This window comes from Penicillium digitatum, chromosome 1 (genome assembly GCF_016767815.1).
Source record: "Penicillium digitatum chromosome 1, complete sequence".
In the NCBI taxonomy this organism is placed as follows: domain Eukaryota; kingdom Fungi; phylum Ascomycota; class Eurotiomycetes; order Eurotiales; family Aspergillaceae; genus Penicillium; species Penicillium digitatum.
In genome coordinates, this window is record NC_089384.1 from 5,644,878 (window position 1) to 5,671,432 (window position 26,555).

The following is a 26,555-nucleotide window of genomic DNA, read 5'->3' on the forward strand; positions in this document are numbered from 1 at the left end:
AAGTCCCGGGTTGAAAAGAAGGTTAGGGAGGGGATGCGAGCTTAAGTCGTATATGTAGTGAGAGGTCATTAGTGATGGATGGATGAACATTCGATGTCATCACGGCGACAGGATTGGCCAGGGGTGATGTCGATGTTTGTTTTTTTGGGGGTAAACTTTCGATGTCCTGGTAGTTTCCATGGTGAGAGCTGAGTCTGCACCAATTGGAAATCATTCCCAGTGGTGAGATCCATGGCTGGATAAGGTACAGAGGTATCATGGTGACTGGATGGTTACATAGATCCGGTGCCTGTCGGATATCTTATGCGATGTGTTCTGCCCTGTTCAGCCCTGTCGGGAACCTGAACCTGAGCTACCAGCATTTATGTTTCTTATGCCTCAATGGCGGCAAAGAGTTTTTTTTTTTTTTTTCTAACCCTGTTCATTAGAGAAATCTACTTGTACGGTTGATGTCGGAAACGTTCTCCGATTGAGTCTTCAACTGTAATTACACATTGATGAATGTAGACATTAGTAGCTATGGATAAAAATTAATGCAAGTCGATGGGAAAAAAAAGACATTTCTGTCTTAATTCATCGTTAAAATCGTGTCGAGATTACCAACTTGCCAGCGTCACAGTCCCCAGATACCGAGTCCAGAAATTTAATATATCGCGAGAGGGTGACGCCAGCCAACTTGAATGACCTTTACCGAAGTACAGCATGCCAGACCAGCCGCATAGCAACAGATAGTAAAGGTAATAAGGCCCCAGTAGGATCCATTGCAGCGTGCCAGGATCTCGCCTGCAATGGGGATTCCGGTGAGAGTGCTGGTGGCAAAATTGTGTCAGTTAGGGATACGTGGGTGACATCACAGGGGGGGGAGAAAAGACACTCACCCGAAGCTCACTATGGTATAGGCAGTTGCGTAATACCGGCCATAGTTCTCGGTTTTGCAGAGCTGGCCGACGCAGACTGGCGTCAGGCTGATATTGCTACCGCTTGAGAACCCAAACAGAGCAGCGTAAACGATTAGCAGAGGCAGGTTATCTCCGGCAGGAAGCCACAGGCAGGCGTTACAGAGCACGCAGAACGCTACTGTCGCTATCAAGGCGTTGAAGCGGCCAAGGTAATCGGCAAAGAAGCCGGGCAACCATCGTCCAAAGAATGATCCGGCATTCAAGATAGCAATGATCTGGTACGAGAACGTGGTGGAGAAACCGTGGTCGAGGGCGTAGGATGAGATGTAGCTAATTGGCACGAAAAGACCCCACTCAATAAAAAAGACGCTCGCGGTAGTAAGTGCGAACCGCGGGTCACGGAATATGCGGAAGTCAGGAAGCACGTTCTCCTTGGAAAAGGGCTTCTGTGGAAGTCGAGACCTGATTAAGAGATTTGCGATTGATAGCACAGTTAGGCAGATCAACGCGACAACCCGAGTGGCCCAGGCCCAGCCAATCTTGGGGAAGAGGTCTTCTAAGATGAGAGGGAAAACGATGCCCCCAACAGAGCCACCCGTAGCAGCAATTCCAGTTGCGACTCCGCGTTTCTCATAGAAATAATGTCCAACCGCCGAGATCGCCGGTGTGAATATGAGAGAAGCTCCTACCCCACCCAGTACACCAATGACCAGCATAAAGTGCCAGTATTTAGTGCAAAAGCCGAGGAGGATGATCATGGCCATTTCAAATACTGAACCCGCAAAGACGAGAAGGCGGGGGCCTCGAGCATCAAAGATGGGGCCGATTTGCACTCCACAGAAGAAAGTGAGAAAGGCAAACATTCCAAAAATCCAACCATTGGCTCCTGAGGCGTATTCCTTCAGCTGGTGGGTTTGGAGATACGCTTGGAAGGTGCCAATGGTGTTGACCAGGCCCAGCGAACCAAAGAGACCGAAGAAGCTGCCCAGCACTACCAACCATGCTTCGAGGCCTCCCTCCGGGTAGGTGTTCCCTTCAGCATCGGTAGTCACTCGACTAACGGGGTCTCTTTGGGCTGACCTTTGAGACGGTGCCACGGTAGACGCTGTCCGGTATACATCCTCCGGGCCGGGTTCTTGCTCCGGTGCAGCCTCCGTGTCAAATTTCTCATTGTCCATGTGGGTGGCAGTCTTCTCGTCAAGGGCAGTTGTGATGCTCTGGGCGGTGTTCACGATATCAAATGCATGCCTGTCGGTCTTGCTGGTGTCAGATCCGACATTGGTGGACATTCTATGTGACAGAGCAGCTATTATATTCTCCACTTCTGTCAAGGAAGGATTTCCTGGAGTTCTTGGAATTATGAATCCGAGGTGGGATCTGAGAAGTTTAAAGGAGGGGAGTCCAACATGAGCAATCGAACCCTCCAAAAGAGTCATACGCAAAAGTTCCCAGACCTAAAAATTCTCCACTAAATCCTTCCCATTGGTGCTCCAGTGTCAAAATAAAGGCGTGAAATTTTCGGGCCGCGTGATCATTGGGTAGGGAGGGAAGTGGATCTGTTGTGTCAACCCGAACACCTTTGAGACTGCCTAGTACAACGTAGGGTGTACTCTATATATCGTGCTTCTGCATATCTACGGCTCTATAACTACCGACTAGATATGGAATCTTATAGCTAGATAATCTTGGTTTTTTTCAATTGCACGGCATGTCATGTTGGATGTACATCACCGCCAATTTTCATTGGTAAACAACCATATAGAATGACGAAGAGTACATGCCCCATTTTTTTCCAGTTGTTTCAGTGGGTATAACTCACCGTGTTTCTCGGCTGTGGCGATGACAGCAGTTCAGCATAGTGGCCAACCTCTGAACTTCTGAAATGTTGAAACCCGTGGGGTTATTGACTACTGGCAGCACCAGCTAATCTTACCTATTTCCGGGCAGAGCATCAACTAGTCGTCTGTGGACGTGGATCAACTTGTAGTTAAGCAATAAGGAGTTCGCTAGTTGTACAGACCAAACCAGAGAAACAGGTGATTGGATTGACGCACGGACAACACCCAAAGCTCAAGCTAACTAGATAGAGCCCCTTAAAAAGCCGATTGGCAGATATATATATTTCAGCGATCATGTTATGTCTTTATTTTTGACCAAGGCTTATCGGCTATTGAGTTCACATCAATTACTTATAACCTTCCAAAGCTAGGAACCTAGAAAGCATGAAAATGTCTACATCCTAAATGAATTGGAAACCTTCGATTTGCCTATAAATTTTGGTGTTGAGCAAATAGTTACTAGCAAAAGTCATAGGCTTACAATACATAAATGAGGGAATTCTTCCATCAAATTGGGCTTGTGGTTTAGTGGTATAATACTCCCTTAGCATGGGAGTGGTCCGGGGTTCGATTCCCCGCGAGTCCATGTTTTTTTTCCACCTGGTCCCTTTTTAAGACCACGTCCAAAAAATAGATCATCAACCAAAACCAAATTGACTGTTTTTTTTTTGTATTCATAGGGGAAAATTGAGTATACCACGGAGTGGATTAATCACGTCGACTGATGCTCAGCTAAAAGGGGGTCTCTGTTGGAGAGACATATTTCCAAGAAGCCAGCTGAAAAGCTTGGCATGCTTATTATCATTTGGCAATGTCAGGCTGACATTTCGCATCAGCTACTGATGGATGTAGTCAGGTGAATTACGCACGATTCTAACCAGGCCGAGTAAATGCAAAATATAACGGTTGATCTATCAAGAGGATTTTTTACCCATCACACCGTTGCAACCGTTGCAGGACAATTATCCTCACACGACCCTTAACCGGGATAAGAGGCGTGCCAGGCCAATGACGAATTGCGAATTGTCTCCGCTTTTCAAGCACGGATTTTGTTATCCTAAAGTGTCAGATTATCGTCGATCTCTCCGGAATCCGTCGCTCATCCGGTCCCAATAATAGCCGTGCATAAAGTGGCCGAATCCTTGCAGCGACATTTTGTGAAACTATCGCCCACATAAACATTCAATACCGCGGATATAACCATCCGAGTACTATTAGATTAGGGAAAAGAAGAAGTAGCAACACTTTTCACAGACGTTGTTTCTTTTCTGGGCTTGATCTCGAGATGGCCAAGGAAACCGACATCGGTGGAGACCTGCTATCGAGCAAGATGTTCCAAGTTTGTGCCCAGGTTGCGTAGAAGAAGCAATCTTCCGGCCCGCAGCTAAGGATTTCTTCCAATCATCAGATTGGAATCACCCTGCCTACTTGTCAATTTAAATGGACCTATGGAGTACGAAGTACACGATGAGGGACTAGCGGTAGGCCTTTTCGAGGGTAGTATATAGCTGCGTCCCCTCCTCAGGAATATTATGTAGACATACTCTCATCTCCCTCCTGGCCCACGCATACTAGATCCAGGATGTTGCTCAAATCAGTCCTGACATCTGCTCTCCTAGCCCTGTCGCTGGGATCAGATCTTGCAACTGCTGCCAAACATGGACGCTTTGCAGCGAGAGCCCGTGCACCACAGGAGAAGGCCAAACAGGTAGTTGAGGCTCGAAACAACACACCTCAAAAATCGGACAAGGATTACCGCTTCTTAAGCAAGACGACAAAGCGTGAGTGTCGAGTTACATCCTTGTCAGCAACAAAAGTCCTAATAGACCCATAGCTTACCTGGTCGACTCCCTGCCGGAGGTTCCATTTGATATCGGCGAGATGTATTCTGGTTCGGTGCCGATTGACATGGACAATAGCTCCAGATCGCTCTTTTTCATCTTCCAGCCTACCATCAACGAGCCTGTAGATGAAGTAACCATCTGGCTCAACGGTGGCCCTGGATGCAGTTCGATGGAGAGTTTCTTACAAGAGGCCGGTCGCTTCATCTGGCAACCTGGTACTTTTGCCCCGGTGGAGAACCCTTATGCTTGGGTTAACCTGACCAACGTGCTGTGGTGAGTACTTCTGATGCAAACGAACCCCAACACTTATTAACATGTCGCAGGGTCGACCAGCCTGTCGGAACGGGCTACTCCGTCGGCACACCAACTGCCATTTCACAAGAGGAGACAGCCCAGGACTTTGTCAAGTTCTTCAAGAACTTCCAGAAGATCTTTGGAATCAAGAACTTTAAGATTTATGTCACTGGTGAGAGCTATGCTGGACGTTATGTGCCCTACATCTCAGCCGCGATGCTCGACGAAAAAGACAAGGAGTATTACGATCTACATGGTGAGTTGTTGTGAATTCTTACAAGGCTGGAAATGAAAACTCTGACCATCTACCCAAGGTGCGCTGGCATATGACCCGACCATTGGACAGTTCGACACTGTGCAGGAACAAGTGCCCGTTGTGCCCTTTGTCCACGAAAATGCAAACCTCTTCAGCTTCAATGAATCCTTCACGGCGGAGCTCGACAGGAGGCACAAATCCTGCGGATACGAGGACTTCATCCACAAGTACCTCACTTTCCCGCCATCTGGAGTCCAGCCGCCCTTTTTAGGCAGCAGCTTATCCGACGAATGTGATGTGTTTGACCTCGTCAACAACGAAGTATTCCATTCCAACCCATGCTTCAACATCTACGAGATCAACCAGATGTGCCCGCTGCTCTGGGATGTTCTCGCCTTCCCCACCTCACTCGACTACCAAGCACCTGGATCAAGCGTCTACTTTGATCGCGCCGATGTCAAGCGAGCGCTCCACGCACCCAACGAGACCTGGACCGAATGTTCCAATGAGCCCGTGTTCGTCGGTGGTGACTCCGGCCCGGAGCAAGAAGGTGACATTTCGGCGAACCCGATCGAGCATGTCTTGCCACAGGTTATCGAGGCTACTAACCGCGTTCTCGTTGCAAACGGGGACTTTGATATGGTCGTCCTCACCAACGGTACGCTTCTGGCTATCCAAAACATGACCTGGAACGGCAATCTCGGGTTCCAGAATCCGCCCAACAAACCCATCGATATCCAAATTCCGGATCTCATGTACGCCAATATCTTTGCGGAGAATGGTGAAACCGGTATCGATGGCCCTCAGGGTGTCATGGGTATTCAGCACTACGAGCGTGGCCTGATGTGGGCTCAGACTTACCAGTCTGGTCACATGCAACCGCAGTACCAGCCTCGCGTGTCCTTCCGTCACCTTGAATGGCTGCTCAGACGGACTGAGGAACTCTAGTGTCTGACTGGCAACGGAGGAATCCGCAATCAATGTCCACTCGATGATAGCTCACCGAGTGAGAGTGAATGAATCTCGGTGAAGATGGATTGATGTATAGCTTTCTCTTTGCCGAACGAAATGGTTATTTTTTGGGACGTTGTACAAAGTGAGGGGACCCATACCAATGATTGTCATGAACCCCCACCATCGTCCCCCGGTTAGGGCCTTCATTATCTATAGAAATGAATATCGACGAGCCTAGGATCTGCTTCCTGTTAGTCTTGCACCCGATCTGACGCCATTTATGACCTTTGGTTTTATTTTTCCATGGCATGCTGCAAAGCACTTGCTATCTCTTGCAGTGTCCTGTAACGTACTTTTGTGTAGCTGAGAGGAATCTCGCACACCCCCCTGGCTCGTGTGGATATCGAATCTGCCTCCAAGTGGTGTGCTCCAGCAGTGCGGGCCAGTTCACACATGACAAAGGTCCCACCACGTACCATGTCCAAAAATATGTACGGAGTCCAACATGGGTGCTCTCAAATCCACTCTCTTACGAGCACAATGCTCCCGAGCAATGCATCTTCAGCGGAGGCAACAATTACCGGATCGCGTTGGTGGAAACGAAATACTACAAATCGAGAGCTTTGACCCCCAAAGGAGAATTTATCGACAATGTGGTTCACTCGATTCCTCGGAGCCCAGAGACCTCTTTGGATCGCCAAGACACCGGGTCGGGGGGAGTTCCGATGCAATCTACAACATACATAGAACTTGGACTAGTCCAACCTAAGGCATTGAGTAAAGGGAAAAGAGACCCCCTGGAGTTGAATATTCCTGGACTTCCCCGTTTTCGGATTGACTTTCCACTCTGCACGGTTAAAGGAAACAACCGGATTTTGAGGGTCTTCGCCAAGTACCATAGCCGATAGTCACTCTCCCTGGTAAAGAATCTCTCCAAGTTGGCAGTTGCCGGCAAGCCAATGAAAGCCAATGAAAGCCAATGATGTGGATTAGACCGTACCACCAGGCTTACCCCCAAAATGGCAAATGGCAGTAATTTATGCAAGAAGTACGTGCTTGGGCCCTGGGAAGGTTACAGGAGGTTACAGAAGCATTTAAAGACTTGTGAGTGGCTCGCAATGGCGAATTCCCCTGGTCTGAATGCGGCATAGATGTGCCGCCAAGACGCAAGGCCTTCAACGTGAGAACCTTTTTATTTCTCCTCTAATTCGACAACGTTATATTACTTGTTGATTGTTTTTCACAGGATCTTCGATGGTCATTCAAATGGATCAATTCAAAACCAAAACCACCAAAAATATGTTGTTCATCTTAGGAAAGAGGCGAGAAGATCAAAGAATAGGGATCACATTCCGAACATGCATGCGGTTTCTTGATCTCATTACTTCGTACTTTGCCCCAAATAAGACAGGCCCTCCAGACTCCGCAGAGAGGACGAATAAAGTGGTCTTCCTTTGTATTGCAAATTTTTGCCAGTGGATCATAGAGGCCAATGAGGAGGTCTCGGCTCAGGTACAGAATCAAGTTTGTCTATTGGTTCAACCCTTTCTGATGTATATTGTATACTTTTTTTTTTTTTATTTTTTCAAATGTGGTACATGAGATGCCGATAATTATATGGGACCATCTGAGCTACACACAGAGTAGCCAGAAAGGTACGAATGTAGAATAGGTGAAGATCCCTAAGGCTGAATAGTGTGTATGTTGAATTTGCCTTGATAGCGTTCAAGTCTAGATCGACTAGGAGGACCGTGCTACAAGTTAAAGCGGCCAACGTCAGCCACTGACGGGTCACTAGGGATTCTTTTTAAGCTATTCCCTGTGCGGCTATGAATTCATAACCAAAGTCACCATTTTTATTAATATAATACGCCTGCGTGGCCCTCGTACTCCGGAGCACGGTGCAAGTGGGACCTATTTTTTTTCGGGGCCACCCTGCCGGTACTTCATCAAATAGGACGGTTTGAATCTGCCACGATTAAACTGCAACGTATTAGGAGATATGATTCAACTAAAGCTCTTAAAGCCCAAACTGCAGGAAACCAAGGAGAGATGGGTAACACTAGTTGTCACGTACTTAGGTGAATTAGATCCAGCTAGTAGTGTCTAAGCCAAAAACATATCAGGTCCAGTTTAGTGCTAAGTTACCCTGTAAGATCTAGTAATGTACGCTGTTATATGCACTCGCCAAGGGAAACCGAGGGAAGATGTTCAGATGCACGGAGTATTGAACTCGAGTACCTCAGTCGCCCCGGTCTAGTCCTTTCCCTAGGATTCGATTTGCAGAATATCAATCTTTGCAGTCCCGCTTCTCGGGCCTCGGCCAATGATGACAACTCGTACTACAGAGGGATTTAGGATTTAAAAAAAAGAAGGAAAAGAGAAAGAAAAAAAAAACCACAGGAAGGATATGGAAGGATCTAACCTGTTCTTGGGATTCTGTAGTATATAGCAGCTCTAGAATCCCACTTGGTTTCCATTTTTCTCTTCTTTCCTCTTCCGTAAATTCCCAAACTTCCTCTCAAAACCTCTCAAATCATCTTAGACAAGGTGGACCCCCCAGCTTGCCTTAGTTCATTCACATATCTTGCTAGAGATCCGTCTCTTGGCTTTTGATCTAATATCTCAGTGGCAGAACTTCTGGTGCGCGGTCTTAACCCTTTCGATCATTCATAACCACCTTGTGAAAAGATCTCAATTTCAAAGGCCAAGCACGAGGTATTTCAGATTCGCACTTCAGTAGCAAGTGACCTTGCATCACCCTGGCGACAAAGAGTTCTTCCACAGCGATTGCGACAAGCCCATTTGCAAGTCTGAATAGCAGTATATATCGATCATTGTCCTTGCGTCACTTTCGGCCCACAGAAAATTGCCCCCGGATTCAGAATAGATGACCCCATTACAGCTCCCCACATCTGTAGATCAAACCTCGGCTTTTCACGAAACCCCAAGCGACACTTGAACAGAATAGAACGTGCCAAAAGCGACATATTCAAGAAACAACAGAAAATTCCAGGCAATCATATTCCAAAGCACCATTTGAAAACCATCATTATGGGAATTCAAAGATTGAACCCTTTCAAAAAGGATAGTCCAAACTTGCCCAGCGTTGTCATTCCACTCACCGATGCACCTGCCCACTCCCTCTCGGAAAAGACAGACAAAGAGTCCAACCAGAGCTTGGATGGAGCATCCTCCTCGGAGAACGGTGCGGCCCGCTCCAAGGGTTCAACTCATCTGACCCTCGAGGCTCTTCGTGCAGAAATCGAGTCTGATCTTTCCACTTCTACCCATGACTCTACCTATGACCGTATGTTCCTTCCACATTTTCGTACCAGTCCCGGCGTGAGCACTTTAGGCGATTGGCCTGTTGATCTAACACGACTACACAGGCAAGGCAAAGGTGATCAACAGAGCCCTGCAAGATATTGGCATGGGCCGGTATCAATGGGAACTGTTCTTTCTTTGTGGCTTTGGGTGGACAGCAGACAACATTTGGCTTCAGGTAGGGAGCTCAAAATCAAAGAGATCACAAGGGATCAGATCTAACCATGTATAGGGAGTTGCCTTGACGCTAACACCCATCTCCTACGAATTTGGACTCTCCGACACGTGGGTACGTTTCACTACTTGTGCTCTATTCTTGGGTCTCTGTATCGGTGCCTCATTCTGGGGTATTGCCTCTGATATTGTTGGTCGTCGTCTTGCTTTCAACACTACTCTATTCATGGCTGGTGCCTTTGGTCTGGCTGCGGGTGGCGGTCCCACTTGGATTGGGTAAATTTTATGAAAACAACGATCTTGTACCTTTCGCTGATCATCAAGGCAGAACATGTGCTCTGTTTGCTTGCTTGGGTCTTGGTGTGGGGGGGAACCTGCCTGTCGACGGTGCTCTTTTCCTGGAGTTCCTCCCCTTTGTCTCTGGCAACATGTTGACAATGCTAAGCGTCTGGTGGCCCGTTGGCCAGCTGATTGGCAGTCTGCTTGCGTGGGCTTTCATCCCCAACTTCAGTTGCACTAGCCGTGAAGGCTGCACCAAAGAGAACAACATGGGCTGGCGCTACCTGGTCCTCACTCTGGGTGCCATCACTTTCGTCATGTTTATTCTGCGTTTCTTCTTCTTCCATTTGTATGAGTCACCCAAGTTCCTGCTCTCCCGTGGCCGCCAGGAAGAAGCCGTCGCCTCGATTCATGGCATTGCCCACAAGAACGGTGCCAAGACCTGGTTGACCAGCGAGATCCTCAACGAAATCGGTGGTCATGTCGAGGTACACGAAAAAGAGACAGGGCTCACTTACTCTCAAATCGTGAGCCGTTTCTTCTCCAAATTCTCAATGGAGCGCATTGCTCCCCTGTTCTCCAACAAGCGCATGGGGTGGAATACCACTCTGCTCTGGTTTTGCTGGGCCACTATCGGCATGGGCTATCCTCTCTTCAACGCTTTCCTGCCACAGTACCTCTCCCAATCCGGTGGCGAGACCAACTCGAACTACATCACTTACCGTAATTATGCCATCACTTCCATCGTTGGTCTTCCTGGCTCTGTGTTGGCTTGCTGGACAGTTGAGCTCAAGTACGTTGGTCGTAAGGGCACCATGGCCATCTCCGCCCTGATCACCGGTGTGTTGCTGTTTTGCTTCACCGCATCCACAAACTCCGACATCCAGCTCCTGTGCAGTTGTCTTGAGGCCTCCTTCCAGAACATCATGTATGGTGTCCTGTTCGCCTATACCCCCGAGACCTTCCCCGCCCCTAACCGCGGCACTGGCACGGGTATCTCCAGCTGCCTTAACCGTATCGCTGGTCTCTGTGCTCCCCTCGTCGCCATCTACACTGGCAGTGCGAACCCCAACTCGCCCATCTACGCGTCCGGCGCGCTGATTCTGGCTTCCTTTGTGGCTATGTGTCTCCTACCCATCGAGACACGGGGCAAGCAGACACTTTAAGAAGCAGCGAGTTAACTCGTGTTTCGGTTTGCCAAAATTGGCTTGCAAACTGTCAATTTTCACACAGCCTTCTCCTTGTATTGGAAAGTACAAGATGAAGACACGACCAAAAAGGACAGCACATCTAATTATCACGGAGTCGTCCTTTTACAATTACGGTTTGAATGATTCGGTCATGGGATTGCCATTTGCTCAAATCACTCGGGGGACATGTAGACTGGTTAGAGTGTTGCCTTCATATATCAGAATGCAGTGGCCATTCCCAGGTGGCCACTGAACTTGAACATACATGAGATACCAATCGAGATACCCACGTTTGTGTTTTATCTTTCTTAATTCTCAGTTGGATTTCGATATTTTAGATACTTCCAAATCAAAACCTATGCAAGGTATCACATATCCTGTGAACGACATTGTGTGTTTGGCTTACCAGAAGTTACCACCAGTCTGTATCTATACTGGTAGGAATGAAACCCTGAGTGCTCTGGCTACAAGACAGCAGCGGCCGGGAATAGGTTCGCTGCATCAGTAAGCAAATGAAAGGACCAATTTTAGTCTGCTACTAAAGGAAGATTATGTGAAAGAGATGAATTCTTCCAAGGCTTCGATCTTGGAAAGTTGAATAAAATGCTTAGCAAACCCTTAGAAGATATGAATGGACGTAGCCCCTATGATAACGACAGCAAAAAAACAGGAAATGACCACAAAGAACTCCATTCTAGTCCAAGCAAGCTCCCCGGTAACTCAAGAGAAAGCGAAAAAGAAAACCCACTTCATCCATTTTCCAATCGTGACTATGTAGCGTGCAGGTTCCTCGCCGGGACCGATCCGATAACGCGCAGAAAAGTTGAAGAAAAACAAAGGCCATGAAAGCACAACGCAGAAACCGAATAAATTCCCAGTGATATTATCGCTCATCAACAAAGCGCAAAGAAGTTATGAAGACATCACATCATGACCCTGATGGAAGAAGTACATCCCGTCTATGCCACCGGTTGATTACGACGACCTCGCTTCTCAAGCAATGTGGAACCGGTCAGGGTAAGCTCAAACGGCTGCTGATGCTTGCGAATAGAGCTCCTTGCAGCATTGGCGACATTGGCATCATGCATCCCGTAGCCCTGTTTGGGCTTTGGCTGGTGGGGTGGTTGTCGTGCCTGTGCGGCGCTACTTTGGGTGCCGAGGTTCGTAGATCGGAGCTTGGCTTCCATTCCGGCCATCTCCCCTTGGTTCTTGGCCACCTTGGCTGGTGGTTGGCCTCCGAGACGGTGGCTGTATTCGGGCTCATCATCATAATCTTCGTTGAGAGCACTAAGTGCCGACTGGAATCCTGCCGTACCACTGCGGTTGGTTTGACGCGCGTTCACGCGGCGCTTTCCTTCCTCTTCTTGTCTGTGCACTGCGTATCCGACATCAAATACTTCACGGAGGTTGAAAGCGCCTGGAGATCGGAAGTCCATGCGGCGCTCTGCTATGACGGAGGGATGATCGAGGATGCGGGCACTGGCGGGTTGGTAGGGCCCGTGTTCGGCGCTGGCGGAGTCGAGTTGCTGTGGGCCTTTTTCGGGGGTCTGGAGGTAGGGAGTTGCCAGAGGGGGTGCATCTGCAGCGGCGGTAGTCTCCTCGTCAGTACCCTGTATCCAGGGGTGTGCGAGGAACTCTTTGATGGTGAATCGCTTCTCGGGGTCCACGGTGAGGAGATGCGAGATCAGATCCTGTGCCGACTTGGAAATTTCGTCCCACCAAGGTGACAAAAAGGTGTATTGGCCGCGTGCCACCTTCTCGGTAAGGACTTGGATGCTTTCATCATAGAACGGAGGGAACCCACAGAGAAGTGTGTAGAGCACACAACCCATGGCCCACATGTCCACACTTTTAGAGTAACGCTCGTCCTTGACAATTTCTGGGGCTGTGTATCCGACGGTACCGCAAGGAGTCATCGTCTGGCTATCCCAAATCACCTTGGATAGACCAAAGTCTGCGAGCTTGATCTTGCCAATACCACCCGCACCAACTCCCGGAATGAATTCTCCCTCATCTTCTTTATCTTCATCCCCTGGTTGTTGAGGTTTGGGATCCTTGCTGGGAACGTGGGAAATTGGATAGAACAGGAGGTTTTCCGGTTTGATATCACTTAATAAAGATGTTAGCTTCTGTAAGGGCAACTTTTCTAGTGACGGGCTGACAAACCGATGAACGACACCTGAGGTCTCGTGTAGATATTCAATCGCTTCTGCAACCTGGCGAATGACGTGACGACTTAGATCCTCGCTGAAATATGTCAGTCGGACAATTTGGTGGAATAATTCACCCCCGGGGCAGAGTTCGAGGACGATGTAGTAGTATTGTCGAGACTCGGAGAAATCGATCAATTTGACGATGTTTGGATGGTCAAGATTGCGCATAATCTGAACTTCTTTGAGGATATTTGCCCGCTATTAAAAAGACTAGAGTCAGCAATGATGAAATAAGATGCGCAGCCATGCGCAACGGCAAAAGAAATGCCATTAGGTAGTATCTCGTTTCGCCGGCAAACGCAAATCACCGTTGCCAATCGAGTGTCAGGAAAGAGTGGTTTGCGCACCTCCGCTGCCTTGGGGACTTTTTTGACCCTTGGATAGTTATGATCATTCTACCGAACGTATTGGCCAAGTTGATATACAAATTGGAAACCATGCAACCACGAGAAAGCGCAAACACAAAAACAAAGGGAAGAGAAGAAGAAAGGCACCTTGTGGCAGAACCTACCTGATTGCTGTTCATTTCAAATTTGCGGACGACCTTGATGGCCACCTCGCCATATTCCGTGGTCGAATCCTTGGCACGATAGACGTTGCTGAAAGCGCCGTCGCCCATCTTCTCTACTAAGATCCAGCGCTCGAGACCAGGGTATTTGGGCATCTTTGATCGGTTCATGTTCTCCTCTGCCACTAGACGTTCGATTTCGACAGAGCGATCCTGCCTGATCTGAGAATCGGGTTTGTGAAGAGCATTAGCTCGGCCCTCAGGGCCAAAAGCCTCGAGAGAGGGTGAATATTGGCCCATCGGTTGGCGTTGTGGCTCTGCATGGATGGTGGAAACGTCGGTCGTCGGCTCAGAGTGAGGGGTGACAAGGCGGGCTTGCTTGCCATGCCGAATAAAGTTCTTGATATTCTGTATTGTACTCATGATTCGAAGATAAATCGTGATTCATGAACAGGTGTCTAGGTTAGTTTCGGAGACAAATGGGAAACAGAGAGATAGAGGATAACAGATGTCGGCGATTGAAGGGATTTTCAAGGTGTGGAAGCGTTTCAGACAAATTGAGAAATGGAGTTACCCCACTGGAGGACTTAATCACAAAACAAGAAAATTACAGAGAGAGAGAGAGAGAAATCAAGACCACACAACTACAGATCAAAAAGAAAAGAAAAGGAGAGAAAGGAACGAGATGATGGCGGGGGAGAGCTATGACGAAATGAGATCTTTCCCTGCGATGTCATCTGCCAAGACCCGACAGACTTCCTGGTTCGACCTCTCGGGACGTCATGGTTCACGCCACTGATCCACCGTGGTAATGATCTATATTGATTCTAATCTCTTGTTGTATAGTATCGTAGAATGTTTTTTTTATAGGATAACTATCCCAGAGATACCTCGGATCTGAAGCCACTGAGCAGCCAGAGACGAGACGCTCAACGCCTAACTTCTATAGGCCATTCTCTATTTTCTGGGAACATACCTGGCATCTTACCTTATCAAGGTGAACCTTTTGTACAAAAATGCTGGTTTGGCCTGATTCCAAAAGTCTTTAAACCCTGGCTTGTGTGGGGATTTATACCGTCATCATCCGTTGCCACATGCTTGGAATTGTTGGAACTATAGGAACTCCCGATTCATAGATTCGCGTTGCTTTTCTCCTGTGATAATATGTATTGCCCGCTCTTTTAATATCTGCCAAGCTTTGAGTCTCCAATTCTCACGGAGAGCCACGAAATGTAGATCTAAATCTCAACCCTTCACTGGAATGCTTGATCTGCGAGAGCAAACAAACCGACCTGGAGGACTGCGCAGATATATGAGACGGAGTCCTATCTATGTACATATGGGAGCCGACAGTTTCAATTTGGCCGACTTCACATGGTCATCTAGATCAAGCCATGTAAGAGCAACTACTAAATGAGGCCAACAGGTACATACATCATAGCCCTGGCCGTGCCTAACGCCGTGCTTAGTAACTATCTAGAGATTAGCCAACGGCCCTTCTCTCCTGCACCGAGGGTTAGTGCTGCCAGATTGAACCATCTCTTCTGCTAACATCAATCTCACTTGTAGAATCTATTCTACCTAACGTGAGCTTGTTAATTACAGCATGTACTCTAATAAAATGACAATCGGCTCCGCCTTCACAACTCCCTTTCTCTATCACATAGTGGCGGAACCTACCCGACGGATCTTTGATTAGGGAAACCTGATTCTTGGCTGATTGCGAAGCTATGGAGTTAGATTCTTCATCAACTCACGTTCCTTTAAAGAATACAAGAGTTCTGATAAATAGTGCCTACACAGACCCAATGGCATGAATCGATGGCAAGTAAAGACTTTCCCACATAGGATAGAGTCTCAAACCCCATTTAGTTCTTTGAAAGTCCAACGATCTTCTTACCCTCACCCAAGATGTATTCGCAGTACAAGATCAACGGGGTACACACTTTCAAATGTAAGTTCTGGCCCCGAAATTAGACTCACCAAAAAGGAAGAAAGAAGCCTCCACATGTCCAAGAGACGGTTAGTCAAGTATTAAGGATCGGAATATAAGAACAGCTGGAACAGGAATTAGAATTGTGTTGCGTCGAAGACCATGCAATGAATCACTATTTTATCCCTATTTACGCCATTACTCCATAAGACACTACACTATGCTGGGCTACTTGAGATCCATAGAGGATTTCTTATCTATGTCCTCAGTAAGGTTGTGCATCGTATGCCTTTACCGGACTGAAACGTGCATGTATTTGAGACCTAGATCAAGGTCCAAACATACTAGGTAAGGGCTATAGTAGAAACATGAGATCTCAAGCCACATGCCCGAGGAATGCTGACACATTTCATCTCCAGCGTCTACATATCGCGCCGATTTATAGATGAGGTCGATCAGATACATCGCGATTGTAGGATGTAGTAACCAACCTTTGATTAACATTCAAGGATGGATTTATATCACTAAACTAGCCTCGACAAGAGATCAATTCCAGGCCAAGGCAAGATTGGACCTTAAAAGCTAGAAGTTAGGGTGATTAATCTGCAGTGTGAGGAGTATCTCAATGAGATGAGGCTACAAGGCATCAATATTACCTGAATAGGAAAGGCGCTCGACAGCGGGAAACGGTGGCGCGAAAACACTTGGACACCCTTCGTCACATCTTTCAACCTTTGCGAGTATTTTTGAATTGTGAACAATGTACTCTTTTCTAATTCCTTATCTGGTATTATTTGAATGACTGTTCTTTATTGCCTCATACTTTACTAAAATGCGGTGACAAAAGGGCTGGAGACTAGACTACCCAGCCACTCGCCAATCTTGACCATCCCCACCCTGACAGCTCAGCTCACTTTGCACAGAAATAAACCGAGCCGGAGTCTTCATCTGTCAAAAGCACGTGCCCATGTTCCGTACTTCGTGCTGATGCATTGGTTGTCATTTGTGACGGACTTGAATGCACCTCAGACGATCCCCCCCCCCACCCCCCCCCCCCTGCAGCATACAGAAACAAAGTAAAGCCTTTAGGCTTTTAAATCTGTTGACTTGGAATAATTGGTTGCATCTTGGTCGTGAAGTGCTCGCGCGCGATGCGACCCTTCCAACACCCTGAACAAGACTTCCTACTCAGTATTATGATACTGAAAGGTATCTAAACGTTAAACAAATTCATAAAAGCGACTGCGGATGCTTCACGTCTCCGTCAGTGTGTTGTTTCCAAGATGCCAGGCGTGGAAATGATGGGGTCATCGGAGGATTTGCAAGCATTCGAACAGCCACCTTCAAGGTCTCACAAGACGCTCACTCGGCGGGGTGAAATCACTTCTAGCATCGAAGTCATCCAACCGGTCTCTCCGGATCAAACTGATCAAAATGGGAGACATGCCACGACGCCGTCGCTTCCCTTGACACCCCCGGGTGTAGGTCATGAAGAACTCGTGGTAGACGAACGAACACCTCAGAAGACGAAAACTTCTTTGCCAGACATGCCAACATCTAGGGTATTGACCCCTCGCCAACCCTCCAAGCCTCCAACCCCGGATGTGACGCCTCCTCGAACGAACTCAAACAAGCGACCTTACTTGAACCAGAGCAGTTGTTTCTCCTCGTCGTCTCGAACCGATTCATTTCAAACGGCCTTGGAGAATATCTCATTGAAAGAAGATACGGACATCCCGGTTCGTACGTCCCAGACCGCAACCCAGGCCCCCAAACAAAGTAGGCAACCATCAAAGCCGCCGACTTTAAATGGACAACTTCCACAAACTTCAAATATAAAACATTCTCCGCCGTCCTTTTTCCAACGGCATGGCGAAACTGAAGGCGACGCTGGCTTCGAGTTTTTTGATGGGCATTGGGCCGCAAACCCGATTGATGGGTCCCTAACACCGTTAGCTGGAAAGCAAAAGTCTGCACAGAACCACATTCAGCTAGTCTATGACCCAACCCCTCAAAGAGATGTGCTGGATGTAGAGCACATAGATGCCTCTTTGATGAGGGAAAAAAGTCTGCAGGACAGTGCCAACAGTGCGCATGAAGTCAAAGCAGACCCCTCAATGGAACAGCTCCGTGAGAAAATTGGGTCGTCATCACTGGAGAGCCTAGCAGGACACAGTGAAACAGACGCCCGTCCTTTGTCAATCATCTCTTCAACATCTACCGTTGAGGCTATGATAATCGATTCTCCCAAACGGGCCCAGCCAATGCTCCGGCATACCGAAAAGAATAGCTCTCTGCGGTCTGCCAGATCTCCCATCACCATACCTGAGTGTACAACTTATGGCTCCATCCATGAATCCCAACACCGCCTGATTCACAAGGCAGCTCGCATTTCTGATCAGGATGTTCGAAGCGGTACATCCGAGATGTCGTTCTCGGCCAAGACTAGCAACAATGCAATACAGTCCGGTATCGAAACTATCAACGTGGTTGTCATACCAGAGAGAAATTCATCTCTCACGTCCCATCCTAATAGTCATGCTTCTTCCCAACTGGGTTCTCACCGATCAAGCCGTCGTCCCCCGATATCATCAACGAGCCACTCAGATATCCCAGGGCAGAAGAAACACACCGTCCCTGATTCAGTGTCGACTCGGTCTCGCGAGGTCGATTTCAGGGGTTGTGCCAAAGGGCCGCCTGTTATTCCTCCCCGGGCCTCATCGCTTTCTGCGCCGACGAGTCTGAACAATTCTTGCGCAACTTCTCTTACTTCCAATAGTTTGCGAAGTCGCCCCACGGAACGTCCTAGTATACTAGGCCGAGGCTCGACACTTTCTGCGTCAACGAGTCGGAACAATTCTTGTGCAACTTCCCTTACTTCTGACAGTCTACAAAGCCATGACTTAGCCAATGACCTCGAGACGCAAAAGGGTCGTCAGAATCAGCCTATATCCTTGCCTCGTCGCCAAGGTTTGGCTTCGCCCAACAGCCGTGCCCTCCTCGAGGCTCCCAATATGCACGCCGTCTTTGCTAGCCCCGATGATATGGCAACCCTGCGTCCTCCATCTTTGCCTTTCACCCAAGGTTCCATTCCATCGTCTTCGCCGGGGCCTATCGAAATTCAAGAGGCTACAGCCGTCAGCCTGACCACACACAACAATCATTCCCTGCTTCTTGTTGACCCTCGTGTGGAAGCCTCCCCGAGGCGCCCTTTGCAAGCTCTTGGGACTTCTTGTGATCTTCCCCAACCCCCTCGTACACCCGACAATCCATTGCAGACAGCGACGTTCAATTTCGACTCGCCTTTGGAGAACCCGCGTCCTCCCCCAAAGCCCCCATCCGCCAGACCTCTTCCCCCACTTCCGTTACATGACGCCCAAGATGAAAGCAAAGGCCGCGGTCGACGAAGGAATTCCGTCCGTCGTACGTGGAGCACACAACCTGGCTCGGATTCCTTTAATGCTATAGCGCGGTCACTCTCCATGAAATCCGCCAAGAACCGAACCGCAGGTATGGATATAGACAGTCGTCTTTATCCGTTCTGGCGGCCCCGCCCATTCTGGGAAGGCATATCCGGATCCCCAGAGAAAGAGCGCTCGCCGACGCGGGAAGATTTAGCGCGCCGCGATGAATCCTTGATTGTGAAAAACTCTCTGGGCATGCCCCACCGGCGCATCATCTTCGACGGTCCGCCTGCTTTGGCGCGCCGCAGCCCAGAAATGAAACGATTGCTCAATGAAATGACTAGCAACGGTAGCTTGGTTGATCACGGCATTTTCCGAACAGGATCGCCATTAAATTCGACTCGCTTCCAGTCTCTCTCTCGCTGGGGACTGCGGCGCCAGTCAATGCCATGGCGCATTTTGCGGAATCGCATACGGCGTGTGCGCCTGCGACGAGACGAGAGAAAACGGGCTATCCGGAGGGAACTCCTCAAGCGGAGTATCGGTGGCCCGGTCTACGTGGCATCTAGTGTTACAGCTGAGGTGGCCATGAGATAAATGACTTGAATGTTGTCCTTTTTTTTTCCAGCATCTTCTCTGCTCTTCGCTTTTTTTTTTTATGATTGGATATGTTTCACGCGTCTCAAACACTTGCCCGACGATTTCATGATGCATTTGCTTTTTGGGGGGTTTCTGAAATTGCTTCGATGCCCCGAGATGACCTTTTGACATGCGATCTATGATGATCATGAAACGTGAACCTACGATGATGATTCCAGTGATTTCGTTCCTTTGCCTCAACCTTTGTTGGTTTCTCAGATGTACCATTGACTTGATTTGTTTATTGTGAAATACATCCGTATCGATTTCCCACCTGTTCGTCAGTCCTAGACTGAATCAGCGTTCCAAACTGCCCCCTTGCTTTCACGTTGTGTGACATGGCCTATGAAGCAATCATCTCTTGGCTCCAGGGGATATAAATGATTTCATCAAATAGTGTATTAGTACAAAAGCACACACTTGGATGTACTTTATGAGAGCAAAACGAAGAAATTCTAGAAAGAAATTTAGGATGTTGTTTGAACAATGAAGCCTGTGTGTTTTACAAGGTAGCTGGCCATTCAAATGGGTCACATATGGCCTATCAACCAAATATGGGGGACCTCAAAGACACCCAGCTCATCACAAACCCATCAAGGTCAATATCTACCACCCCAGTAGACATTGTCTCTCCCCCTTCCCCCCTTCCCACGTCCACGTACACTCGACCGGCCCCGGATTGCCATAGACCCATACTCCATCTCGCGTTCCACTCGCCGTCTCGTCCGTTCTACCGATTCATCTTCCCGATCAATACCTGAGCCTGATTCGTCTTTTAATGATTGGATTGCTAATCTCTCGCGGCTGTGTTTGAGCATCGCTTCCCAGGTCGGTGGATCGAGGAAGGGCTGTGGCGGCATCGAGAATGAAACTTGAAAGCACGGGGTCTGGGGCTCGTATTCTTCTTTGTCTTCAAAGATATTTTTGCTATGCCCACTTAAGCTCGTGGACTTGTTTCTCTCTTGATTGACCTCTTCGTATGATTTTTTGATGCTCGTCTCTGCGGGGATGGCGCTAGGATTGAGGACTTTGTATGCCTTGGGGCCTGGCTTTTTGGTTCGTGGGGGTAGAAGAGCGCGCTTGTATGGGATGAGCCGAGACCGAGATTTCTGGGAGGAGATTGATGAAGCCATGATATCGAACCAATTTCAGGTATGTAGGGAAAACGATGAAGAGGTGAAGTTGAATCAGTCGGAGATAGGCGGAGTTGAGATCTTATCAGCTTATCGGACAGTGATTTGCGCCAAGGGAAGAATTGGTGCATGTTTCACGTCGATGCTTTTAGCACTGCATTATTTGAGATTAATATGAATGTGTTCCGGTCGAAACTTGATCAAAATTCTATCTGTGCCCAGACATCCTGGTCCCCAATAAGATATCCTTATTAGCGCTTGCGCAGAGCAATCTTCAGCCCGAAGTTGGGCACGTAAAACTCCTCGAATGAAAGCGAGCCAGTCAAGGGTACGGAACCTGAATCAGGCAGGAGTATGTCACACTGATTCAGGATATGCGCGAAGGCGAGCTTCATGAGCGCGCTAGCCATCCATCGTCCAGGGCTACAAACACGAGCAACAGTCAGCCGATAGGACCCGGCCAGTTGGATTTGAAACCAGAAGATCAAAAACAAAAAGGGCTAGGCAGAAATCAGACTTACCAGGCATGTGCGCCCATTCCAAAAACCAGATAGTCAGGACTCAGGTCGACAAGCCGGGAGTCCTTGGCTCCAGCTGCTGCACGCTTTACGAATCGGAAGCCGTCGAACGCGTCGGGGTTCGCATAGTGTTCGCTGGATCGTTGGATAATTCCACTTGGGACAGCAACATGGGAGCCCTGCTTGAGTGTGATATCTGTGTGATTCCACCCTTGATCAGCTCAATGTCTCCTTGGTAGCCTGGTAGTGTGTGTGTGCGAGGACGAACCATTAGAAAGTTTGAGGTCACTGATACAGACCCGATGGGCAGAGACTAGTATCCATATTATTGCATTAGCCATGCAAAATTCCCATGGATGATTGCATATAGACGTACGTGCTGAAGGGGGATGCAATCGCTGGCACTCCTTCAAGAAGCTGTCCATCAAAACCATGCCATCACAGGCCGGAACCGTGGGTCCCATTTCAAAGAAAATCAGATCAATTTCCTTACGCAGAGGTGCAATGTATTCGGGTTGTCGAGCTAATTCCACGAGGGCGCTGTAGAGTCCCTATTGGCGGTGAAATTAGTAGATCGCAGGACCATGACATGCGTACGGAGTGCCTACATAGGACGTGGTATAGATAAAAGCAAATTGCAGAAGCAACATTTCACCTATCACCTCTGCATATGTCCATCGCTCCCGAAGAACACTGCTCTCATACAGCCATTGGAAGATTTCAACCTATAGGTTGTTCAGTCATGGCGTGATTGAAGGGAGGGTGAAGGGCAGGCAGGGATACTGGATTGTCCGGGTCATCGAGATTGGATTCACTGGGTCCGTTGCCACCGAATATCTTGGTGTGATATTCTGCTGCACGTGCATCGAAGTGCTTGAGCATTATCTTACGCGAAGCGTGCATATTCCAACTAGTCCCAAGAGTGGCGAGTCGACCGATGATGCCACCAATGTAACTATTTTGTCTCTCAGTCCACGGGAATTAAAACCAACGAAGCATCTTACCCACGATTTCAGGAAATCTGGAACAAGGAGTTGCACACGAGTGGTGACTATCATCCCAAGGATGTGGTCCTTGACAGCTTCAAGATATTCCTCATTCTGAGAGAGCCGCGAGCCGACAAGAGCAAAGCTGCCACTGCGGGCTACGATCGAGTATGCCAAATCAAAACAGCCGACGTTGCATTCTGGTCGAAGGCATTAGAAACAATATCCTATTCAGTCGTCAAAACTTACCCCCATCTTTGAAGTCTAGGGTCTGCAGCTGCGAGAGAATTGCTTGATTCATAGCGGGCATATACCGATGCAAGTGCTTGTAAACCGTAGCACGAATCAAACCAGGTGTAGTCTTCGCAATTTTTGGCCATCCCATTCCCTTGGGAAAATAGCCAGGCATTACATGAGAGACCTGGAGGAGCTGTGTGATATTGGTTAGTCTCAACTTGGAGACTTCTCCCGATAGCCCTACCTGATCAATCCACGGCTCGGGGGATACAAGAGTATTCCGTTGATTTCGTAGTTCTTCAATCAACTCCGGCTGGCATAGTATGACCTGACCAAAGCGGAATGTCCGTGGGATCTCGAACAAGCCTTTTGCGAATTGTTCATAGCCCTTCTGTATCGAACTAGGCCCGTCCACGACAAACTTGTACTGCTGGTATAAGATCGAGGAATATTTTTTGCGTACAGGGAAAGGAATGTGGCTCTGGCGGTTGACCAAATTGCATCAGCATCTGGTGAATTTTGGTACTGTGGTCAACTTTTCACATCTGGAGGGAGGTCACCAACGTTAGCCACGAGGCAGGAAGTCAACACCAAAGCAGCCGCAATCACAGAGCAAAAGAGAACGGAAACAAGAAGGCACAGCACTATAGCCGAAATGCGAGGGTCCACCTTGGTCCAACCGAGGATATAAAGGAAAGCCATTTGATCCAAGGAATGGGGAAGAGAAGAAATGGCCCAGAAGGATCAGGATGACCGAGATTATATAGGCTTCGTCCAGAAAAAAATGATGTGATGAGAGAAAAGCAAGGATATCACCGGGTTAGGGTTGCAATTGCTTCTGCGGAGCGAATCTGTGCAAAAAGATGCGACAAAAATAGCTCGGTGTGATATACGCACAGTATGCACTGGACTTGATGGACTTTACAACTGCATGAGGCTACTCTCTGACGCATCGGGTTTCAGACAAGGATTTTGGGTTAATTTGTAGTATCATGTCGGAAAAAGAATATAGCATCGTATTGGAAATGAATCAAGGAAATCGTACATGGGACCCATAATAAAAGTAAACGGACATGGAAAGTACAAGAAGATGAGCAAACTCCCTGGCAAGTATCAGCGATCGAATGTGTGGTATAATGATACAAGCAGACAATGCAAGCCACGCCCGCAGAAAATAAAACAAAGTAAAACACCGGCATTAACGTCAAGAACATGTTAGGCAAGTCAATCTATGCGATGCCCTGGGATTCCATCCCACCCATGGTAGAGTATGAATAAGGCAAGTCTACCAGGCCGTCAAGTAGCCAGTTCAACGGATCGAAGACTTCATAGTTAGGTTCAATGAAACCACTTGGGAGCCCGTTAGGTTGGGTTGAGGGTGGTTGGATCCCAAGACTAGCCTGGGATAGAAGAGGTGCCGGGGCAAGACTTGGATCATTCCCAGACATTCCTGGGGTTATTGTAGATGTGTGTATAGGCCCGACAGATGAATTGGCCGAAGAATCGGCCGCCGAGTCGGGATTAGTTGGGTTTTTGAGATAGGCTAGAATACAAAGTTAGACATTTTTTTTTTTTTTCCGAGGAGTGCGAGGGGATACTGACCTTCAATGTTTCGGCCCTTGGTCCTGGCATCCTCCCGCCAGCGCCACACTGAGTCGAAAAGTAGGGACATGCTCATCCGGCAGCGTACTTTGAGTCGCAGGGAGTCGTCAACATCGGTACTATTATTAGCCCGTTGCGTCGCTCCTCCCAATCTCCACATCTGGGCCAACACTTCAGCAAGCCGTTCGGGTAGGTCGTTGCTGGATGCTGACACCCCCCGGATGGCCCAGATTGTACGATTGAAGAGGTTCTTGGTGTAATCCATGTCTATATGAGAGGCGAAGAAGCTCTTGCACAGCTTGAGAAGAGTGCAGCCAGCGGCAACCATCATCTGATAGACATAGTATGGGGTGTAAGAGAGAACCGGGCCAACCTCCGTCTCGAGGTTCAGGACAACCTCGAGAAAGGATGTCGTCGCGACATATAGAGATAGGACGCGTTCGCGGTAATTTTTAGTGGTTGGTTCGTCGAAGAATGCCGAAAGGTGCAAATGAAGGTTAGCAGCACGGAGAAACAAGTCAGTAATACCTGGACGTCGTTAGCCATACATTCGCTAGATCCCCATTTGAACTTCAGAAGCTTACAGTCATTCTGCGGGTTAAGCTGTTCTTCCAGCTCCTCAAAGTCTCGCGACAGAAACGCAATCATTGTTGAGCGTTCATGGTCGTTAGTTAAACCTACAGGATCGCGTCGATTTGTGTAAAGTGCTCGGGTGACCCTGTCGCAAAACTTTTCAATCTCCAATCTTCGCTTTATGTCTTCAGGAAGCTTGAAGTTGGGGTCTAGCGAATCGCTTGAGGACAATGTCCAGTCGTAAAGAGTAGATGATGGCTGTCCATGGCCGGTGGAAACTCTGCAAAGGAAAACGTGAGACAAAGGCGAGCAGCAATTGATCATGGTTTTTTACACACCTTTGAGCAACAATATTGCAAATCGCCCAAGTTCGCACCTTGTCTCTCAATTCATCCTCGATCAACTCCACTCGGAATTTACTAAAGTCCTGAGTGTGAGAAGGCCGATGGAGGCCAAGCTGCATAGCAACCTGTACCATCATTCCACATAGCATAAAGGTCGGATCTGTTGAGGTGCTGCTGGTGGGGAACGGCCATGAGCACAGTAGAGCGAGCGCCTTCACGACATGGTAACTTTGAGGAATATCTGCTAGAGTACTCCAGACCAGCCGGGTGACAGGACCAGCGAGAGAATTCAGCAAATTTGAATCGCCTTGATAGCGTCGCGCACCGACACTGAGGATTGTCCAGAAAAGCAACGAAGAAGAATTATGATAATCGTCGGAAGATTGATTTCTGTCCAAAAATGGAAGGAAGGGGTGATAATATGTGAAGAATCTGACAGGAACAAGTCAGATCAATCACAGAGGCTTCAGAGATAAGGACTCACATGTTAAACAGTTCCGTCACTTTCTCGGGAACAACCATAACATCCTCAATTCGTCTGATTTGTCCACCATTCCTCATGAAGCTGGCACCATCGAAGCCCGAACGAAGGTCCAGGAGGGACGCAACAGCTTCTTGAGATCCCATGTACTGATCTGCGGACATGGCAGATGGGGTTTGATAAACTGCAGGACTGACTTGACTCGAGTCTTGCTTGGGCGTCAATTGCCCTGCAGGCAACCCTTGTTGCTGTGACATCCCAGGGACTGGTTGGCCAGTAGCAATCTGCTTCCTAAGCTCCATGATCTCCCTCTCCATTTCCGCATTGCGGCTGCGCTTTCCAACACGTTTGAAGTTGGACTCAATTTTACAATCGAGCCTCAGTCGACGGCATCTCGAACAATCGGTCCATGGGTCTTGAATGACATCGCATCGGAGCTGTCGCAATCCGAAAAAAGTTAGTCAAACTAAAAGAAGCCCGAGAACTTTTGTGATATGCTAGACTTACCTTCTGCTGTCGACACTCATTGCAAGCGCGCTTCACTGGCTGACGTCTCTTCTCCTCGCGCGCATCATTGTCATCCATGTCCTCGATACTCCCGGGAGAACTGTCGATCCCCGCGATGGTTATATTGCGTTTGCGACCATGCACGCCATTGGCGGCAACTGAGATAGGTACCTGATTTACACCCCCCATTACGGGACTGGTTCCAATAGAAGCATTATCAATCCTCGCAATCGGCTCAAGAGTTTGGGTTTGGCCCTCTCCGATGCCGCTCGATCGCCCGAGAGAAGCCAGGCTGAATGCCGTCTTAGCAGATCGTGATCGGTTTCAGACGGTGAGAGAGATCCGGACGGGTTCGCCGATACACAATTTGGGGTCTTGATCTGGGGTAGTACTTCTTCTTTTCTTTTGGGCTTGGTTATTTC

The 26,555-nt window shown here is 48.4% G+C and overlaps 7 protein-coding genes and 1 non-coding gene across 8 annotated transcripts; 4 read left to right on the forward strand and 4 right to left on the reverse strand.

The window, feature by feature from the left end:
- Positions 1–643: 643 nt before the first annotated feature.
- Positions 644–2,188, reverse strand: Pdw03_4282 (Sucrose/H+ symporter, plant; the record flags this gene model as incomplete). The annotated part of the gene is made up of 2 exons (XM_014675831.2): positions 644–809; positions 879–2,188. 2 exons carry the CDS (start codon positions 2,186–2,188, stop codon positions 644–646), a joined length of 1,476 nt encoding a protein of 491 aa, XP_014531317.2.
- Positions 2,189–3,251: 1,063 nt separating this feature from the next.
- Positions 3,252–3,323, forward strand: Pdw03_tRNA10. The gene has a single exon. It is a non-coding gene; the product is annotated as a tRNA-Ala (tRNA).
- A 996-nt stretch (positions 3,324–4,319) lies between these two features.
- Pdw03_4283 (Carboxypeptidase 5) lies at positions 4,320–6,079 on the forward strand (the record flags this gene model as incomplete). Its single annotated transcript, XM_014675830.1, has 4 exons — positions 4,320–4,518; positions 4,572–4,854; positions 4,905–5,131; positions 5,190–6,079. 4 exons carry the CDS (start codon positions 4,320–4,322, stop codon positions 6,077–6,079), a joined length of 1,599 nt encoding a protein of 532 aa, XP_014531316.1.
- Positions 6,080–9,139: 3,060 nt separating this feature from the next.
- Pdw03_4284 (Sugar transporter, putative) lies at positions 9,140–11,031 on the forward strand (the record flags this gene model as incomplete). Its single annotated transcript, XM_014675828.1, has 4 exons — positions 9,140–9,395; positions 9,478–9,590; positions 9,645–9,862; positions 9,915–11,031. The coding sequence occupies 4 exons, from the start codon at positions 9,140–9,142 to the stop codon at positions 11,029–11,031; spliced, it is 1,704 nt and encodes a 567-aa protein (XP_014531314.1).
- Positions 11,032–12,014: 983 nt separating this feature from the next.
- On the reverse strand, positions 12,015–14,199 carry Pdw03_4285 (Calcium/calmodulin-dependent protein kinase, putative; the record flags this gene model as incomplete). Its single annotated transcript, XM_066100703.1, has 4 exons — positions 12,015–13,164; positions 13,222–13,466; positions 13,616–13,663; positions 13,780–14,199. 4 exons carry the CDS (start codon positions 14,197–14,199, stop codon positions 12,015–12,017), a joined length of 1,863 nt encoding a protein of 620 aa, XP_065956103.1.
- A 2,793-nt stretch (positions 14,200–16,992) lies between these two features.
- Pdw03_4286 (putative transporter MCH4) lies at positions 16,993–19,710 on the forward strand (the record flags this gene model as incomplete). Its single annotated transcript, XM_014675826.1, has 1 exon — positions 16,993–19,710. One exon carries the CDS (start codon positions 16,993–16,995, stop codon positions 19,708–19,710), a length of 2,718 nt encoding a protein of 905 aa, XP_014531312.1.
- A 1,426-nt stretch (positions 19,711–21,136) lies between these two features.
- Positions 21,137–22,690, reverse strand: Pdw03_4287 (Cytochrome P450, putative; the record flags this gene model as incomplete). Its single annotated transcript, XM_014675824.2, has 8 exons — positions 21,137–21,308; positions 21,407–21,599; positions 21,672–21,716; positions 21,780–21,954; positions 22,012–22,128; positions 22,187–22,358; positions 22,412–22,589; positions 22,639–22,690. The coding sequence occupies 8 exons, from the start codon at positions 22,688–22,690 to the stop codon at positions 21,137–21,139; spliced, it is 1,104 nt and encodes a 367-aa protein (XP_014531310.2).
- A 1,165-nt stretch (positions 22,691–23,855) lies between these two features.
- On the reverse strand, positions 23,856–26,322 carry Pdw03_4288 (C6 transcription factor (Leu3), putative; the record flags this gene model as incomplete). Its single annotated transcript, XM_014675823.1, has 6 exons — positions 23,856–24,169; positions 24,229–24,756; positions 24,813–25,081; positions 25,140–25,577; positions 25,630–26,063; positions 26,134–26,322. The coding sequence occupies 6 exons, from the start codon at positions 26,320–26,322 to the stop codon at positions 23,856–23,858; spliced, it is 2,172 nt and encodes a 723-aa protein (XP_014531309.1).
- Positions 26,323–26,555: the final 233 nt, after the last annotated feature.